This window comes from Natrix helvetica (genome assembly GCF_964273705.1).
Source record: "Natrix helvetica genome assembly, chromosome: 5".
Lineage (NCBI taxonomy): Eukaryota > Metazoa > Chordata > Lepidosauria > Squamata > Natricidae > Natrix > Natrix helvetica.
In genome coordinates, this window is record NC_138551.1 from 49,398,320 (window position 1) to 49,418,764 (window position 20,445).

General features: G+C 40.4%; 2 protein-coding genes across 2 annotated transcripts in view; one reads left to right on the top strand and one right to left on the bottom strand.

Moving 5' to 3' along the window:
- Positions 1 to 8: 8 nt before the first annotated feature.
- PGAM1 (phosphoglycerate mutase 1) lies at positions 9 to 5,754 on the bottom strand. The gene is made up of 4 exons (XM_081955194.1): positions 5,510 to 5,754; positions 2,363 to 2,637; positions 1,042 to 1,222; positions 9 to 877 (listed from the first exon to the last, which is right to left on the bottom strand). Exons 1-4 carry the CDS (start codon positions 5,649 to 5,651, stop codon positions 708 to 710), a joined length of 768 nt encoding a protein of 255 aa, XP_081811320.1. The 5' UTR covers positions 5,652 to 5,754; the 3' UTR covers positions 9 to 707.
- A 2,645-nt stretch (positions 5,755 to 8,399) lies between these two features.
- Positions 8,400 to 20,445, top strand: part of RRP12 (ribosomal RNA processing 12 homolog) — a 23,625-nt gene continuing 11,579 nt past the window's right edge. Inside the window, exons 1-15 of the mRNA XM_081954060.1 lie at positions 8,400 to 8,788; positions 10,493 to 10,719; positions 12,791 to 12,874; positions 13,334 to 13,410; positions 14,027 to 14,132; positions 14,492 to 14,608; positions 14,749 to 14,887; positions 15,495 to 15,622; positions 16,056 to 16,154; positions 16,238 to 16,329; positions 16,419 to 16,530; positions 16,732 to 16,832; positions 16,948 to 17,062; positions 17,656 to 17,798; positions 20,068 to 20,191. Coding sequence (XP_081810186.1) covers positions 8,650 to 8,788; positions 10,493 to 10,719; positions 12,791 to 12,874; positions 13,334 to 13,410; positions 14,027 to 14,132; positions 14,492 to 14,608; positions 14,749 to 14,887; positions 15,495 to 15,622; positions 16,056 to 16,154; positions 16,238 to 16,329; positions 16,419 to 16,530; positions 16,732 to 16,832; positions 16,948 to 17,062; positions 17,656 to 17,798; positions 20,068 to 20,191 — 1,803 coding nt within the window. The 5' untranslated portion in view covers positions 8,400 to 8,649. The remainder of the gene's footprint in view (positions 8,789 to 10,492; positions 10,720 to 12,790; positions 12,875 to 13,333; positions 13,411 to 14,026; positions 14,133 to 14,491; positions 14,609 to 14,748; positions 14,888 to 15,494; positions 15,623 to 16,055; positions 16,155 to 16,237; positions 16,330 to 16,418; positions 16,531 to 16,731; positions 16,833 to 16,947; positions 17,063 to 17,655; positions 17,799 to 20,067; positions 20,192 to 20,445) is intronic.

Below are 20,445 nucleotides of genomic sequence, written 5' to 3' on the forward strand. Positions count from 1 at the left end.
TTTTTAAAAAAAAACTAAAAAAAATGGTCCTTGCAACCATCCTGAATGGCAAAACCAAATGAAGCAATACTTGACTAACTGGGGTTCTCACATAAAGAGTAAAGGTTCCCTTGAGAAAACCTTAGTCTCCCCTTCATTTCAGCAGCACTGAATTTCATTGCTTTGGGATTTGTTTCTGTCAGGGACTTCTCCGGGTGCCGTCCACTAGGCTATGCCATCCCCCAGATATCAGAATAACTACAGATCTCCGCTCCTTCCGCAAGAAGCTAAAAACCCACCTGTTCAATTTAGCCGGCCTGGCCTAATTCCAGCTTCCCACCCCATGCCTGTATTTTTAAACTCGATGGGCTGGTTTTAGGTCGTGTCTTAATTTTTAATAACTTGTACAGGGCTCTAGGTTTAATCTGGTTTTAAGAGTATTTATTATGTATATGGTTTTTTTATGTGGTTCCTGTACACCGCCCCGAGTCCCTTTGCGGAGAGGGGGCGGTCTATAAATCAAATAAACTTGAAACTTGAGTAACCCTGCTGATCTATGGTCCACACCTCTAAAATATCTAGCCAGATCCTGCTGGAGAAATGTGAATGTTGAAGGATACGCCATGGCTCTCATAAGCTTCACCATCTCTGGCTCTTCAGCCCTGTCCCTTGAGGCATGTGCTAGGAAGGGGAAAGAGGGGTTATACTACTGATTACTTTGCCTGCCCTCATTTCTTAACTTTGCCCTGAGCTGCCACAGCTTCCATAGCTTTACGGACGGTCTCCTCATCTCCCAGGAATTGCATTGGCTTGATAGGCTTCAAATTTTTGTCCAGCTCATAGACTATTGGTATTCCAGTGGGCAGATTGAGTTCCATGATTGCTGCCTCAGACATTCCTGCAAAGAATAACATATATACATGAAAATATATGACAAGGTAAAAAGCTTGATTGCATTATCCCATTCAGGACCAATTACCAGAGAACTTTGGTTCAACTAACTTTCTAGACTGAGTCAGGCTTAATCAGTTTTTGTTCCCAAGTTACAAACAGAATACTCACCTTCTAGATGTTTCACAATGCCTCGGAGACTGTTACCATGGGCTGCAATGAGCACTCGCTTGCCTTCCTTGATCTGAGGGACAATTTCTTCATTCCAGAAAGGCAGCGCCCGGGCAATAGTATCTTTCAAACTCTCACATGTAGGTAGCTGATCTTCAGTAAGGTCAGCATAGCGGCGATCCTGGAGAAGGAAAGAAAGGCAGCGGCAACTTAATCACAGTGATTTATTCGTGTTTTCTCAAGACTTGTTATAGACTGTACTTCAAAAAATGCTTTAAAAAAATTGTGCCTGAAGCTACCTGCTCACTTGACACATGTTAGGCACTTAAGAGCTTGCATAGACTATTGTAATTGCTTTGTAATTCCTGCTCAATGATATTTTTAGATCTGTGCTACTGTGACTTAATAAATATTTCCAGCCATGTTAGGCAATAAATAAATTTTAAGGTGTCTAATGAAGTTGTATAACATTAAATAACGCCTTAACTTTTTACCATCTTCAATCACTGAAAAACTGTTTTCAGTATCACTCATTATTGGATTCATACCTGATCTGGATTGGTTGCCTCTTTAGTAGCCCTATTCACAGTTTAATTGTACTATGTAGCTTCCTGGTGAACAAGTCTTTAAATATTTAAAGTAGTATCCTACATTAATTATATTACCACAGTACATGAAAACGTATTACGGTTTAAAACGGCATGTGAGGTCAATGCTCTAGCTATTTCTTAATTCATTAACAAATATTGCATAGGTGGAAAATTTTGCCAGTTTAAGAATAGCCTTGACTGTTCCCATCCATAGAATACAAACATTCATGAAAGATCAATGTCAATGATTAATTGTACGAAAGCAATCTGTATTCTAAAATTCTGCTCAAAAAAACCCAGTATGTAATCACATCCCACATGGCTGCCTGAACAGTGGGCCAGTAAGAATATTGTATGAATAGAGGTCAAATGAGATAAAAGTGAACTACAATGGAATATTGTTTTGAGTCAGAAATCAACAAAGCAAAAAGCAATTGAAATTACAGTAATTATATCCTAATCCCAGCATGATAATTACTTTAAAATAACCTCAAAGAAACAACTATCTTCATCAGATTAATAGATTAGTACAGGGGTGTCCAAACTTGGCAACTTTAAGACTCGTGGACTTCAACTCCCAGAATTCCCCAGCCAGCAGAGCTTTAAGACTCGTGGACTTCAACTCCCAAATTCCCCAGCCAGCAGAGCTGGCTGGGGAATTCTGGGAGTTGAAGTCCACGAGTCTTAAAGTTGCCAAGTTTGGACACCCCTGGATTAGTACTTCATCTTACCTTGCTAATGGTGCTATAGAAAGGGTGATCAGGCTCCATTGGAGGTGGAGGGATGTCAAAGGAACGTCTCCATATCTTGACTTGGGCTTCACCATGTTTAGCAGCTGTCTCAGCCTTGTTAAGGCCTGTTAGACCACCATAATGCCTTTCGTTAAGACGCCAGGTCCTCACTACAGGTAACCACATTTGGTCAAGAATATCCAGCACGGTCCAGAGGGTCCGGATGGCCCTCTTCTGCACAGATGTGAAGCAGATGTCAAACTCATATTTAGCATCTGGAAGAGCCCAGAAAGAATACTGTAACTCATTTATCTTTACCACAATTATTACTGACGTGCAATTAATCATCTTGACTCATTTAATATGTAGTTCTGAAGTGCTCCAAACATTGTAAAATAGCATATTAGTATGGAATCCTGATATATTTATATTTGTTCATTAATAATTTGCCATTATATGTAAAATGAGCACTGATAAATTATTTCAATGCAGGAGATGAATGGGCACAGGGATAGAGGATTAAAATTTCTTCTTTTAGAAGTACTCTGGAGCTCATGCCCTCATTCCTGCCACCAGCTCTTTGAAAGGACATCCATCTGGTGTTCTCCCGGTCCTAGTCTGTGATGAAAGGGTTCTCGCAATCTGAACTGCCCTTCCAGCAAAGAAAAAAAAGTCCGTGTATGTTTGCATGTGTGCTTTGCTACAGAATTATGTGATCAGGCTTGTTTAATTGACAGTTACAGCTTCAACATTAATGAGTAGTTACATTTGGCCTCTTTTCTCCCCTTCTCTCCCTCAGGCTTGCCCCACAGAAGCCTCTCCTATGTTATCCCCTTTTCTCCCTTTCAGGTGGGGAGGCGAAGTAGAATGTCTAACTCCTTAGCATAAGTGTTTTTCAGATGGGGAGGCCATCTAAAAAGGCTGGATGAGTCACACACTGGCCACACCCACATGGCAGTTGGAACAGAGTTCTTTTCAGGTGGGGAGGGGGAGTAGAATGTCTAACTCCTTAGCATCAGAGCGTGTTAATAATATAAGGAATACTAATGATCTGATGGTCATTTCAAAAAATCCTTTTTTAGCAAGCACCTAGAAACCAAGAGGAACAAATGTGCCAAATTTCAAGTTTGTAGGCTTAACGGTTCTGGAGATTCCGTGATGATGCATGAGTGGTATTTCGCTTTTATATAGAGAGAGATATATATAATCTCACTATAATCAATATAGTGGCCCTTCTGGTCATGTAGCAGGAGACTAAGCTTTCCCTTTCCCTGTATGAAAATAAAATATTTTTTCAAAAGATAAAAAGAAAATAAAAAGTCTCACAGCAAAAGATGATGCTAATGTGTTATAACTAAATATCTTGGGGCAGAGGCGTCTTTAACAGTATTTATCACATCTTCATAATCACCTTGTGCTTTCTTGTTTCCTATTGCTCTAGAGTGCACAAAAATGTGATTGTGCAATAATGCAAACTAATGCCATGGTAGAGAAAGCAACAGTTGTGCAACACAGAAGAATGAATGAAGACATACAAGCATAAATACTTGCCAGAATCTCCTAAAATGAAAGGTGTAATTTTTTAAAAAATAACTTATTTATACAGTACAACATGCACACATCAATATTAGAACTGTTGAACTTTTTATTCCTTGGATACTATAACACTGAATTGAAATAATCTTGCTTTAAATAGTATTCCCAGGAAAAGGCCAAACTTACAATTTGCATTCTATTCAGATGGGCTCTCAAGTCCATCAACAAATTAAAAAATATAATTTTAATATTCCCATTTTTAATGCATTAACAAAAACTTTCTACAGATTTTATAATTTGCTGGAGAAATCCGATGAAACTGTGGGGAGATTCCACAGCTTCATCCTCTGAGGACCAGGGTTCTCTTTCAGGCTTTGAGATTAGTAAACCAAAGAGCGGGATTAGGCTGTTTCTTGAACGTGCAAGGGTGCAGGTTTTAAATATTTCCTGGCCCTCCCCCACTTCCTGCATTGGGCACAAACTCTCCTTTCTCTGTTTGCAGCACTGAATGACTCAGCTTCTACTACATTTCCTTAACAAATTATCACCCAATTGCCAATGCATCTAGATACTAGACAGTCTCACTGCTGGATGCTTTCCTTGGAAATAAATAAGGTATCATTGTGCCCTCACGGGCAGATGGAAAAATAACGCAACTCAAGGAGACTGCCAAATATGGACAGTTGGGAGGGAAGGAGGCTCTTAAAAAAAAGAAGCAGCCGCCACCTACTCAAATTAAAACGTCCTTTAAAAAAAAAATACCGAACAGGGCTTCTTCTTCTTTTTTTTTAAACTATCAGAACGGTTTCTTCTGTTATCCTGGAGTTGGATGTCAGGTAGCCATAGCAAAACCACCAAAGGGTTGGCAAAGGGCTTGTCGGAATCCCTGAACTCCGAAAGGAAAAGGACCGCGATCCGGCTACTGGGGGACTCCTCCCTTTCGCCTCCGGCAGGAAGGCCCCCCTTCTCGCCTTTCTCGGCCGACAGGGACGAGGCTGATCGCACGTGCCCAGGCAAAAAAATCTCTCTCGTCTTTTGTCCTCTAAGCAAGTTCCGGCGGTCACGACAGAACCTGCGGGCGCCCCGGGACCATTTTCTCTAAAACGCCCAGCTCCTCGCACCCCCCCCCCCAAAGCTACTTCGGTCTCCCATTGCCCACGCTTAGCGTGGGAAAAGGGAGCATCTTTGCATCCGCGAGCCAATTTTCCCCAAATTACCCCCCCCCCCAATTTGCATCTAATTCAAGGACACCGGGGACACACGGATGGGAGTATGAATCACCTTTCAAGGCAAAAGCTTTGCCCGAAACACTAAGCCCCCTAGAGAGGGATTTTTTTTTTAAACAAAAACCCACATCAGGTGGTTGAAGTCAAAAGAATCCTCCCTCCCCCGTTATTACAGGCTGCATTTATGACCTTTATACACAGTCCAAAATTATCCACCCACCCCACCAATTTCAGAATAATCCACCCCCCCCCCCCCGTTACATCCCCCCCTCCCCTCCGGCCCCAATTTTCTCGGAGTGAAAAATGAGCAGAGGCGGCCCCGGCAGTCGAGCATCAACGTCCCCATCGCTCCCTCCATCCGGCCCGCTTCCTCCCGCATCTTCACCTCTCAGCGCTTCGCCGCCGCGCCGCGCTTCTTCCTGCCCGGCTGGGCTCAAATCCGCATCGTACCAGCCACTGAACCGATTCTCTAGGTTCCAGGCGCTCTCGCCGTGCCGAACCAAGACGAGCCTGTAGGCAGCCGCCATGCTCTGAATCGAAGAGACTGAACCGGAGCGCGGCGCAAGAGAATCAAGGTTCCTCTCACTCCCCCAACCAAGGAGACTCTTTAGCTAGGGCGCATGTGCCGAAAGGGGAGCTTCCTATGACTGTAGGAGGCGGGCGTTCCCGTAATCTTCCAATAGGTAGACTCGCAGTGAGATTGCGGGTTACTTTGGGTGACTCCCACTGAATAAGGGAGGGGAAGAAGGTTCTGCGTTAAATTTACTCTCGATGCAGTGCTTGTGGGCCACGCTCAGAAAGAGCGGTTTGCGTTATTGCCGTTTACAAAAATGCGTTTAGGAGGTATAGCCTCGTATAACCTCAGACTGATTGCTCATGAAGCGCATGTAAAAAATGGCGTGGCGTCAGCTGATGAGCCGCGATTGTCTCATTTTGCTCTGAAAATTTCCTAAGGAATCGGAATGTAGCACACAGGCAGAAATAATAAAAGATAGAAGCAACAGAGCATCCTATAGTGTGATGAATGTCAGCTTCATAAAATCCATAAATTGCAAAAAAAAAAAGCCACTAGCCATTAAAGATTATCGGAGACAATAGATCTGCTTTAACTTTGATCAAATAAACCAAGTTTATATTCCTTCCTTTTATGTCTAACAATTTTGGTCTGTAGTATCATCAAATAATACGCTAGAACTTGATTTCTTTTTATTTTTAATTTGTCCCTCCTCACAAGATTCTTTAAAGCCTTATCAAGAAGCCTCTTTTGCAGATTCAAATAGGAAAATTATCCAAATCACTTTCTGGATAATCAAATATAATTAGTGATTGGCCTTCTGTAACACACTCTACATGGGATTGCCCTGAAGACCATTCGGACGGTCCAACTAGTGCAGAATGCAGTTGGCAAGTAGTACAGATACTCTTGACTTGCGTTTGTTTAATGACCATTTAAACTAGGCATTGAAAATGTCACATGACCATTTTTCACATTTTCACCTGTTGCAGCATACCATAGTCATGTGATTAAAACTCAGACACTTGTCAACTGGCTCATATTTATGACATTTGCAGTGTTCCAGGTCATATGATCCCTTTTTGTGATCTTCTGACCAGCAAAGTCAATGGGAAAGCCAGGTTCACTTAACAATCATATTACTAACTTAACTGCAGTAATTCACTTACTAATTGTGCCAAGTAGAACTCACTTAACAACTGTCTCACTTAGCAAACATTTTGGGCCCAATTGTGGTCATAAGTTGAGGACTACTAGTTCCAGATATATAGCACACATAACACCACTCCTGCGTGAGCTGCACAGTTTAGCATTGCGTTATTAGGTGAAATCAAGGTGCTGGTTGTTACTTATAAATTTCTACATAGCTTGGAACTGGGGTACCTCAGGGTTACCCTTTTTTTCAAATCTGTACCTGTCTAACTAGGTGAAGCAGAATGGGCATGCTGCAGATGTTATCAGCCAAAGAATGTCAGCTGGGGGACTTAGGTGAGCTTTTTCTAAGTGACCCCTGCTTTATGGAACATCCTCAGGAGATCAGAATGGGCCCAACCCTGCTAATCTTTCATAAGGTCCTAAAACCCTGGCTATGCTCCCAAGGCTGGACTACTGAATGTGCCAAGAGCCCTATATCCTGGCTAAATTGCTAACTTGCCAAATATCTTGGTCTTGTGTATGCTAAATCAGATGTTTCAAAGGTTTTTTTGTTGGCTATACTATTTTTATTGTTTAAAATGTTGTTTAACATTTTAATTATAAGCAGTCCCAGTCACTGACTGAAGTTGGTGGCCGTAGAAATTGAACAAATTAATAAATAATTCAGATCACTGCACTGATGACCTCTGCATATATATTTCAATGAGGTCACTAGGAATCAAGGTTCATGTGACAGCATCATTAACTTTTTAGTATTATCACTGTCTGCAAGCAATGGCAAGCATTCAAATTTAATGGCATAGAAATAGGATTTTTTGTAATAATTGTCTGGAAACGTGGTTGTTGTTTTTTTAAATGATTATATCCACCACTCAGAAAAACAGGGTTAGTCCAAATAAGAGTGAAGATGATCGTCTTATATATTCATACTGGGCAATGGAACTCAGTTATTGTTATTATTATGCTTAGTCAGCCAGATGTTTAGACAGGATTTGACATTTTTATCCACTTATCTAGTCCTTCCCAAGGACCTGGCATAAGCAGATGTTGTTGTTTGATTAAAGTGTTAAAGGTTATTATTGATATTATCATCAGGGAAAAGTGTTTTGGGGATTCTCTTGAATGTCAAAATAAATTATCTGCCTTGACTTTAAGTACAGTACTGTGTCCTTTAAGTTGCCCCCAAAAAACCCTTTGGAAGAAAAATCTTAGTCCCCCACCACCACCACTTTCAACCGCCTTTCCAGACAATTATTATAAGCTTGCATATCCCTCAGAACTTCACATCTGCATAATAGCAATGCTGCATTGATTGTGTTCTTAAGACAAATTCTATTCGGAACAGCCAACGAAATCAGAAAACTTCAGAATCCTGCTGCGTTAAGATTTCAAAAAATTGAGCAAAAAAAATAAGCTGCTTTCCCTGCCTGTTTTATTTACAGCAGTGTGGACTTCGTCTCCCAGAATCACTTAAATTACTTTAAGATGTGTGGACTTCAACTTCCAGAATTCCTCAGCAACGATGCTGGCTAGAGAATTCTGGGAGTTGAAGTCCACAATCTTAAAATTGCTAAAAACGTTGATCTGATTCTACATGAACGTGCAGGCCACAGTTAGAAGGGTGTGCAGGGCCAGAAGGAATTGTAATCCAAGTCGCAAAAGAGCAAGGAGGTTGGAGCTCCCGGCTTTGCCTTCTGCTTTTTTTTTTTTTACTAGCTCGCGAAAGGAAAGAATCGGAAGTTGGTGTTCGGTACGGAAGTGGATAACCGGAATTACTTAAAATAGAGTGAACGTAGAGGCGGCACGTGGTTTGGGTCTTTTGCTTTGGCGAGCCGTGGCGAGAACCGAGCGATATTATGGGTCGCTCGGGCAAGTTGCGGTCCGGTACAGCCGGTAAACTTAAGCGTTGGCGCAAAGGGCACAGCAGCGATAGCAATCCGGAGGGACGGCGTTACCGCCTGGCCGCCCGTGGTCGTCTACTCGCCCCCCGGTCAGGTACGTAAAGGAAAGAGCAGCAGCCCCCAGAGCCACGGAGGCGGTGGCTTTAATTCAGTTGTGGTAGCCGATTCTTTTCGGATGAAAGGCTGATCAGCGGCAACTGCAGCTCCTTCAGCGTTAATGAGAAATTACTATTCCGCGCAGGAATGTTCTATGAGTTTTGAGTAAAAATAGATCAGCCATGTCTATTTGCGGATGAAACACCTACAACTTGAAGCTGTAATAACTTCATCATCATAGAATCATAGAGTTAGAAAGAATCAAGGAGATCATGTACCTCAGTGGCTTGTTGACTCAAGGATCCGCTAAAACAGGGGTGTCCAAACTTGGGAACTTTAAGACTTGTGGACTTCAACTCCCAGAATTCCCCAACCGGCCGGCTGGCTGGGGAATTCTGGGAGTTGAAGTCCACACGTCTTAAAGTTCCCAAGTTTGGACACCCCTGCGCTAAAAGCAGTGGTTACCATCCTTTCGGACCTCAGGGACCACTAATATGATTTTTTAAAAAAAAGATAAATAGTATTTAGTGTAATATAAAATATGCAAATAATTTTTCTGCGGACCACCAAAATTTTCTCATGGACCACCACTTGGGGACCACTATGTTAAAGTATTTTGGACAAATGGCTGTCCCATCTCTTTGAAGGTCTCCCATGAAGCGGAACATACCACTTTTTGAGGAAATCTGTTCCACTATAGTTGAGAATTATTGCTGTTTAAGATTTATTTTCCCTTAAGATCTACCCTGAATTTTCTTTTCAGTCCTATTTAGACTACAGGGCTCACTCAGAACTGGACTGGATTCTAAGTCTGGCCGAACCAAGCAAAATAGATGGGACTGTACAGCCTTTGACCTGGACTTTCTATTCTTACAAATAGGTCCCCCCAAAGTGCCTGCCTGTTTAGTAGTTTTACTGCCATATCAAACTGTGTCCAGCTTGGAATCTGTTTGGGCTTGTAAATACCAAATTCTTCCATAGATACTTAAGCTACCGTATACTTTTGCCCTTTATTCCCCCCTCCCCCCTAAGTGTGACTTTATATTTCTTCCTGTAAAGGTTTGTCCTGTTTCAGTCCACTGTCCAAGGTAAATCTTTTTGAATGTTGTCTTTATGTACAAATCTGATAAAAATGTATCCTCAAACCATTCGTGTCATTAATAAAATTACGTAGTCATTTAGCCAGTTTTGAATCCGTTTAATAGTTTTTTTCCATCTACCTCATATTTTAACCATTTTTTAATGTACCATGAAAGATTTTATCAACTGCTAAGATCAAGAGTGTGATCTATCAAAATCTTCAATAGATCACACATCCTTCTCAATGTCATTCCCCCAATCTATTCAGCTCTGTTAATAACAGTGAAAAATTATTTTGTGGTATTTATTTTATTTCACCTTTATAAATAACTCAAGGCAGTACACACTCAAGTACCCCTTTCTCCTATTTTCCCCACCATTATGTTAGGTGAGTTGGGCTGGGCTGAGAGAGTGACTGGCCCAAAGTGCTGGTTCTTGTTGATTGCTGCATTCCTATTCAAATGCTTACAAATATACTACTTAATCTTATATTAGGGTATGGTTTTGAAAAGCCATGTGTAAATTTCTATTTCATATGCCTTTAGGCAGCTTGGCTTATTATTTATGAATTTTGTTGCATAGATTATCTGATAGTGATGCTTCATGTCTACCTTTCTCACAGAAAACAGTAACCTGACTGTAGATGCCCTGAAACTACACAATGAACTGCAGTCATCGGGACCTGTTCCTAGAGAGAATGCAAAGCCTTTTGTTGGGGAAGATAACAGTGAATCTGCTAAGACTCACAAATCATCTGCAACATTCCTGAGTGGCTTGACTGACTGTACTAATCTCACCTTCAGCGGAGTGCAGCGTCTTTGGGAATCCAATTCTGCTGCCCATAAGGAGGTATGCGGCTGCCAATTCTTATGAAAACCAACAAATGTTGTGATTAACAAGATTTTCATTATTATTTTTTCCGCAAAAGGCTAACTTGATTACATCTCTGAAAAGAGTATAGAATGTATAGAAGGGGCATAGAATATTAGGAAAGAGCAAGAGGAACTCTTAATGCTTGATGATAAAAGCTTATATTCTTAATGCTTCCAAAGGCCTAATTTTGTGACATTCTGACTGTAAGTATTCTGAACAAAATATACAAATGTATGAGTTTCAAAATTCAAATTCTTGATTCGATAATAAAAATTATCGGGAGGATCACAATCTATATTTTTATATAGATTATGCCAATGACTTCAGCTCTCCTGCCACTTCCCTCAGATTTCAAGACTTACTATCATGTTTGCTGAAGAGATAATATACTGGTCAGCTTGGAAGGTGGAGAAACATGCCACTATTCATGTTGCAGAGCATATCAGGCAGCAATATATATGTTGGTTTTGAAGCTCAGCAGCCTCTGTTTCCTGACAAGTATTAAAATGCATCTTAAAAACCAGAAATCTGGAGGGATAATCCTAACTGATCTTGTAACTGTTTATCAGTAAGTAATGCAATGATGTGAGAAGTCTGTAGTGGTGCACTGAAATCTGAGAAATTGAGTTCAAGAATATTCTTGGAAAAGAGGCAAATACTATTGATAGGAAAAAAAGGGGAATATAACTTACGCTGTCACAGAAAGATGCATGTGGCGGGAGGGTTATGAAATGATGGAAAGGGCAAGGAAAAATATAGTTGGTTACAGGAGCAGGTGCAAAGGTAATGAGAAAAAACCTAAAGAAAATTAGATAAGATCATAAAACCAAAAGTTTTTAAGAGAATAGACCATGGGTGTCAAACTCAGGGGGTCATATTGCCGTCACGTGATGAATCACAATGTTTTTTCCCTTTCCGAAGCTGGGGTGGGTGTGGCCTGCACGTGATGCATCCAGCCCACAGTCCGCCAGTTGGACACCCCTGGAATAGACTATTGGGATAGTGAAGTGCAATAGTCCTAATAGGCTGGAGTTGTTGAACGAGAAGGGCTTAGCTGATAAGGTTGTATTTCTAATGGATTGGATCATTTGTTTTTTGCTGTTTCTTCATTGGTTATAATAACTGCCAAAGGTACTGTATATAGTTAATATTTCTTTCATAGATCTCCAGAGATAGTATCCATCTACCATTCATTAAGTAAATAGATTAGATTAATAGACTCTGCCTCTTCGATTCAGTCAGCCTGGTAAGGGAGGGAATGAAGCAGGTGTTCTTGGTAGTATCTCTGCTTCTCCTGAACAGTTTATCCCTGGAGCCCTAATAGTTCTATTATTTTGGGAATGATTTAAAAACTTGCTTTACCATCAACCATTTGGGGTTTGAGATTTCTGTTATTTTTTAACTGTGTTTGAACAAAGTTTCATAGGCTGGGTTAATGCATTTTGAACCTAATGTTTTTAGATATATTTTAATGAGGGCTACCCAGAGTCAATATTGATATGGGTGGAGTACAAATTACAGAAATAAATGTTTATTAAGTAATAGCTGTACATTTCCCACTATTCTTCTATTACCATGCAAGAAAGGAATAGGATGGAAGATACTCAAGGTTTGAATTTTCTTTGGGGTCTCATCTTTGATACACTGTCTGGGTAATAAATGCTGCTTTGTTCACAGCAGTTGTACTCTGTTTCCCTGAAAATAAGACCTCCCCGGATAATAAGCCCAATCAGGCTTTTGAGCACTTGCGCTAAAATAAGCCCTCCCTAAAAATAAGCCCTCCCCCAAAATATTGCAACACAGCAGCAGCTATGAGGTGACCACGCTCACTGCCTCCTGCACTTCAAAAATAATAAGACCTCCCCCAAAATAAGGCCAAGCACTTATTTTGGGAGTCAAAATAAGACCCTGTCTTATTTTTGAGGAAACATGGTAAGAGCTTGATGAAAGGATCAGCAGGTTTTGTGTATAACTTGAGAAGTATTTTACAAGGAGTTTTAAATTGGATGAAGAGCGTTTTTGACTCTTTAATTTGGATTTCTTATAGATATGCGCAGTATTGGCTGCAGTCACAGAGGTAATTCGAACGCAGGGTGGCACAGAAAGTGAGACAGAGTATTTTGGTGTATTGGTAAGTATCAAAGTAAATACATCCAAATAATAGCCTGGCAATTCCAGAACATAGAAATATAAAAAGCAGTATGTTTACTAAAAACAGAATAATGAGAATTTAAAAATATCTGAAAAGCCACGAATTCCCGCTTTATGCTACAAGTTTTCATTTTGCTCCCTTGTATATTCTGTAATCAGTTTGTTTTTTTAAGAAAGTACCTTTCCCTCTCCACATTTTGATCTCAGAGATTCTCATTGAGCACTGTAAATGCCAGTGATTTGATCACTGATCTGAAGCTGGAGAGAAAATATCTTTATGCTTTTGACTGCTGGATGGGGCAAGGTGAGGCACGGAGAACCAGCAAGTATCAAAAAAACAGTGTATAGATAGGCTAATGTAGAGATCAGTTTCTTTCCAGATAAAGACCCATGCAGCCATCGTTTCTCTGCTTTCCTGAACTGTGTTATATCTCCTTAGATGACTACTCTGGAAGCTGTGGAATCTCCTGAATCCTTGGCTGCTGTTGCTTATCTGTTAAGTTTAGTGTTGAAGCGGTGAGTTCTAGGAACACAACAAGCATTTTTGATGAATTTGGGGATGCGCTTATAATTATCTTCTCTGATAATTCAGAGAAGAAATTAAAAGGAATCAAGGAGGACACTATAAAATTCTGTGCAATAAATTGGTTTCTTGGACAAAGATCCTACTTTAAATTAGACTCTAGATCTTGCAAGGAATCAGTGATAGACAATCCTCTTAAAACTTACTTAAAGGAAATATCTTAGACTTATATATTCTTTTTTATGTAAAACATTTTGAAACTATTAGTCATTTCGTCTACTATGCTCCCTTATCACTGTAACTGTGTCCAGTTTGCTTCCTTCTTGAATTTGTTCTTGCAGTAGATGGATGAGGGATGATTAAAAGTGCACTATATGCTGCCTCTGTATGTGTCCTTATTTTATATTTAACAACAGGAATACTAATGATGCCTTACAAGAAGGTAGTCTGTGTCATCATTGCCTGTGCATCTTATAAGTGGGATTGCAAGTGTAGAAATGCGGAGTGCCAAAAGCGAGTTTAGTTGCATAAGAATGAAATCACCGAATGCAAAAGGCAGTGGAATGTTTGTTACTAATTCCTCTTATTAATGCATCTCATATTCTGCAGGGTACCCAGCCCTGTGCTGATCAAAAAGTTTTCTGATACTTCCAAGGTTTTTATGGGAATTCTGGGCTCACAAGCTTGTGGAGACTCTAACTTGGCTCTACGATGGGTAAGTACATCAAAGAGGCCATCTGTGCGTTATCTAAATATTAGGTGTAGGATGCTCTTCTTAATAATATAATGTTTCCTGCAATGTTCTATATATTTTAAGAGAGAACAAATCTATTAGTAGCCCCTTTCCTCAGCATTTTGAACTGTACTGTAACAAGTATGTGAAGAAATGCTGGATTGAATTAAGCCTACTATTGCACTTCAAATAACATGATTTTGCTTAATACCTGTTGTCAGGTACATTAAATTTAAAACTAAACTCCAGGCTTAAGTGTTTTACAGACATGTCAGGAAAGATGCTTCTTGTGTTCTAGTTCTAGGACAATGCCTCATTTCTATCCTTTATCTCTTTATCAGATCCTCTCTTGCTTAGCTACATTGCTACGAAGACAAAACTTGATAACATGGAATTACCCTGTGACAATGCAAGTTTTCCATGGTCTTCTCAGCTTCACTGTCCATGTCAAGCCCAAGGTGAGTTCATATATTTTATACGATTCATGGTTCACAATTTTTAAAATCTGATTGTTAAATGGCCAGTATAATGTGGCTTGAAGCTGGGCAAACATTCTAGCCTAGTTTGCAGCCACTCCCATTTTTCTTGTCTCCTTTAGGTCCGCAAAGCCGCTCAGCATGGTGTTTGCTCTATCCTCAGGGGTAGTGAGTTCCTATTTGGAGATGGAGCTCCTTTACACCACCCAGCTGCAATTTCTACTGCTAAGTTTTGCGTTCAAGAAATTGAGAAATCTGGAGGTATTTAATTCATGTGATAAGAAGCTGTTCCATTTACCTTTGTTTGTCCCTAATTGTGATCCCTACATTGTTCCTCTGAATTCCTCCGAAACTATGTATTCTGGTTTCAAAAACAAAAACAGCAACTCTTTAGCAGGAGAGTTGTGGCTATGATTCAGAAACTGGATGAAAGGGCAAGAAGCAGGAGAATTGCATGTATTCTGCGGTAAGACAACTCTGCAAACCCATGCAGAACTCCTGGATAAATGATTTGAAACTAGAGAATTCCTCTTTTTTATCTTCTAAAGCAAATTTGCTGAAAGGCCAACTTGTTTTTCCTAGAAATATTTTCCCATTTTAATTTATGTCTAATCATCCTTTTCCAAGGAAGGATCATTTTAATTTAAACTTTTCAAGTAAATGTAATACTTGTTCCTAAAAAACATTCTTATGTTGATTTTGTTTATTACAGGATTTTAATATTATATATTTATTCCACAACTTTGCCCAATCCCAAGATGTTTGTAAAATTAGCTTGAAGACTGGAATGCAAACTTTGCAAGGAGCAATAGAAAATACGTTGTTGTGTTGAGAGAAAAGTAGGACTCATATTTGTTTGACTCCCCAGGTGCTAAGGAGGCCACAACAACTTTGCACATGCTGACTCTGCTGCGTGATTTATTGCCCTGTTTTCCTGCTCCAGCTGTCAAATCTTGCTGTGAAACCTTGCTTCGAGTTATGACCCTCAGCCATGTAGTAAGTGTTCCTCCTCCTCTTTTTAGGTCAACTTTGTGCTGCCTTTTGAATGCAGTATAGTCGCAAATGTGTAAGCCAGTTGGAGGAGCAGCAAGCTTCAGTGGGAGTGAACAACAAAGACGGATTAGCTCTATCTACTCCCCTTAATACCTTGGCTTAGCCTAGTTCAGGGGTGTCCAAACTTGGCAACTTTAAGACTTGTGGACTTCAACTCCCAGAATTCTGGGAGTTGAAGTCCACAAGTCTTAAAGTTGCCAAGTTTGGACACCCCTGGCCTAGTTGAAAACCCAAATGCCTCTCTTGTCGGAAATGGATGGGTTGCATCATACTTGATTTCCTAGTTAGAGGGATGGGAAAAGAGAAAACGCAAGAGCAATGATTTTCCTATTAAGCTTAATTGTTATTCATTTTTCTTCTCCCCGTCACTGCCCAGCTAGTGACAGCATGTGCTATGAAAGCTTTTCACAGCCTCTTTGCTGTCCAGTCATCTCCAGTGGGTCTGCCAGCTGAACTTAATGCCCAGATTATCATGGTAAGTAGCGCATTGATTGGGTGAAAGGTGCACAGCCAGGCATGGAGGTTCGAGTAACCCTTTCTGTTGTTCTGCACCACCAGGCTCTTTATGACTATGTCCCCAGTGAGAATGACTTGCAGCCTCTGTTGGCCTGGCTGGCTGTCATGGAATGTGCACATGTTAATCTAGCAAAGTAAGGATGAGATAGTAATGGGACAGATTTATGTGGGAATTAAGAAATGCTGTTGAGAGAGTCAGAAATAACTTTTCTTTTGATCTTAGGTTGCAGTGGGATCTGTGCTGGGCTCATCTTCCTCGTCTCTTCAGCTCAGCTATGAACTGTTTCCTATCACCTCACAGCCAGGTGGTGGATGCTGCTGCCCAGACCCTGATGGTATTACATTGCCCTTACTTCTAGATGTAGAGTGCAAGGAACGATATTTTGGTAACTTTGTTTAATGTAAGAATGGTGGGGCATTTCCACAGGCAGTTTTGTGATGAAGCATTGCCTGCATTGTCGTGGCTGGCTTATGTGCTCTTGATCTGTAGAGAACGTGGGTTGATGCAAATACAGATGTGAATTTGTACGATTCAGGTTTTGCTCAACGAATGTGTGGCCCCTCATGTGACAGAACAAGGACTTGTTTCATCTGCAACTCCCTCTGGATCCGCTGCTCACATTTGCAAGATGTTCAGGTACATGAAATAGCTTGGTTTGGTTGCAGCAGTTTTAACACCCTCCTATTTACGGTTTATTACAAACCAGAATGTTGAGCCTCTTTTTTGATTTGCCAATGGATGTTCTTTTCAGAGCAGTGGAAGAAGGTCTGACATACCAGTACCACGCAGCTTGGGCCTCGGTGTTGCAAGTGCTGAGGGTTTTCTTTGAAGCATGTGGGCAGCAGTATCATCCCATAATGCAAAAGGTAAAGGAATGCTGTAGGTCATTAACATTTATGACACATGAAACAAGCAAGGCATTCCCAAGTATCCAGATTAAGAATCTGTAGAGTGTAAAGCCTTTGGATTATTGGCTGCTGTTATCTGGATTTAAGAGCCTAGATAGGGAGATAAAATGTGAGTTTATACTATTAGTATTGGAAGGCTAGTGATTTGAACCAGTACAGGGAGAGATTTTTTAGAATGATTTTTCCCCACTGGATATGAAGGTGCTGCAGTTGGAATTTCTGCAGGCACCCAGCTGAAAGAATTGAGTGCCTCCAGAGCCAGGCACAATTCATGTTTTCCAGGGGAGAAGACTCCAACAAACAAGACAATGTATGAATAAACAGGCTTTGGACTTCTCTTGTTAATCTTTTGTTCTTAATTTTGTTAAGCATCTTCCAAATTTACATTATTTTAGTGTGCTTCTTAAAAATGATTTCTCTTTGGGAATTGTACTGCTGAAATTCAGCTAAGAGACTCTAAAACCCATTGGTTGACAGCTATGCTTAGAGGATATGAAAAAATGGTGATCCTTTTTCCTGTGTGATCCTTTCTTATTTCCCTTTTGCTGCAGTGCCTACAGTCGTTAGCTGATCTGCGCAGCTCCTCACATTTTCCCCACACTGTGTTGCTTGATCAGACTCTGGGAGCTGCAGTGGCCACTATGGGCCCTGAAGTGGTGCTGGAAGCTGTTCCCCTAGATATTGATGGCACAGAGTGAGTACCGTTTCCATCTTCGTATTTGCAAGGCCAGTGCATGTGATGTTTCTGTATTATTGTTCTGCCTTCTGGACTAATTTCAGAATTGCCCCAAGCTTTTAAATTATAGAGGAAGGAGCAATATGACTTGTAATTCCATTGATTTTGCAAAGATTCTGAAAGCCACTCGGTTCTTCAAAGAAATACCCCCATTTACCCTTATTCGTTTACCCTTATTCACAGAGGGTTTTCTTTGCAGTTGCACAAGGCATTAAGGCAGCATCTGCTGATTAATTTAGGCATAGAGCAAAGCCTGCGAATTACTTAATCAAAAATCAAAATTAATGAATTCAACACAGCAAAAAGAAAAATCCCTTTCGTATTACCGTATTTTTCGGAGTAAAAAACACACAAAGGTTTTGAAGAGGCAAATTAAAAAGAAAAGTTTTTGCACTCTGCAAACCTCGTGAAAACGGCCCCCCTTTTTAAAAAAGGGCATGAATAGCCCTTAGGAGACTTGTAGAGTGCTTGGGGTGTGTGTGCAAAAAACAGCCCGTTTTTTGCTCATTTCTGCCCTCCCCAACCCCCAGGAGCTCTCTCAAAGCCTCCTACAAGCTATGCACAGCCATTTTGGTGAAGGGGCGGGGTTTCGGGAAGCAAAAAATGCTGTATTCAGTGTATTAGACGCACCCAGATTTTCAGCCTCTTTTTTGAGGGAAAAAGGTGCATCTTATACGCTGAAAAATATGGTATTTTAGCAATCATTCTTATCTGGTTTGTAAGTTTTGATGTGCTTTTAGTTGCTTTTAAAGACAGTAGCACTGAAAAAGAGAAATATGCATTGAAATAATTTACAAATACATGTATTTGTAAAGTGGTTTTTTTGGTTTTGTATGATTGTTTTGGTTTTCATAACAACTGAGCTTTTCTTTCAACTGTATATTCTGTGATGACTTAATTTTTATAAGGAATATCAGACATCATCCTTTCTAGATTCAGATTTCTGATCCAGCTATAGTAGTTTAATATTATTGGCATGGACTGGCAGCAATTTTGCAAGAATTTCAGGGAGAGGTTTTATCAGACATATACGGTAGAACTTTTACATGCTAAACATGTCTTTTACATTGAGCTATGGCTATAAATTGTAGCTTAGTCCTTTATCAGTTGATTTTTATACAGTTACTTTGGTATTACTGGGCATATAACGGGGACAAAAATGTGACTCTCAGAATAAGCATCTCATGCTTTATGTGGAATTTTTGAAATCCTACCATCAAAAAAAGCAAAGATAGGTGGAATAGCTCTGTTAAGAATGCAACCCTTGACACTTGCCATGTTTCATGCGCCACAACTTAATTTTTGTATTCTTAATTTAAGCTTAGTAGAACAGGGTGCCAATCACTAGAGGTATTTGAGGGGTCATTGGATTGAGAAGGAGTCTTCTTGTGGTTTGAGTATATGACAGTGTGGATTTGAAAGAGCTCCCTACTGACCCATGCCTGTTTGGATTTCAGCAGCTGAAATCTGCATTGGCGGAAGGAGAAGAAGCACAAGTTCTTTGCATGCGTGAACTTCACTTGCCAAAATTCAAGCAGCCTCAGAGGTCAAAATCCCTCTCTCCCCTCCTTTGAGGAGTTCTCTGCAGAGGTGGGAAGAGAAGGATTCAAAGCTATGCCTGTGCTTAGATTTCTTTCTTTCTTTATAAAATTCATAGCTTTCCCGCATTTTACCTCAAGGTAACTCTGGGCAGTTTACCATCATAAATCTGAAATCTCAGATCCATTTTGGACTTCTGAAATTCAAGCATTCATGGAGCCCAAAATGAACCTCTCCCTATCTCCTTGCTCTGCCTCCCTGCCTGAGAGGGTATGTGTGGGGAGGATCTGAGGTTCACACTGAGTTGAGACTTCCTCTTGGCAGATAGTCCTTTCACTTCATTGGCTTAACAACCCAGGAGATTGCTTAATGACCACAACCAGGAGTGCCAAGATTGCAGTCATTGAATGAAGTGGTCATGTGGGCATTTTGCTTAACATCCTCTTTGTCAATGACTACTATTCTCCTCCCAATTTTGATCATAAATTGAGGATTATCTGTATGTTCAAGAAAAACTAGGGAACCGTCTGACCATGCTAAATTGTCCCTTTGGATTTTATGGTTCTGTGACATTGTTGTGGCTAGAAACAGAAAGCATTGAGAAAAGCATATTAGCACTCAAATCAAACATATTCACTGGTGGTATTTCCCATGTCCTCTTAATTGTGTACCATTATATTATCTACAGGGAGACACTGGATTTTCCTCACAGTTGGCTCCTTCCTGTTCTCCGAGACCACATCCAAAATGCACCACTTGCCTTTTTCTCCAGTCATTTCCTGCCACTTGCTGCTGCTTTAAAAAACAGAGGTAATTAGACATCCAAGTAGGACAAGCCATATTACTTCCAAGTTTTGGACATCAAAAATCGTGTGACAAAATAAACCTGGAGAATCCCATCATCTTTAAAATGGAGCTTTCCAAAAATAAAACTTAGCTTCTCAAAGGTGATTTTTTTCCCCTAGGAGATTACAATTTGGACTACTTGGTATAAATAATTGTATAAAAATCAAGATTTAAAATAGTAGGTTAATTGCATTTTTTCCTCTTCACTCTACATTGTGAA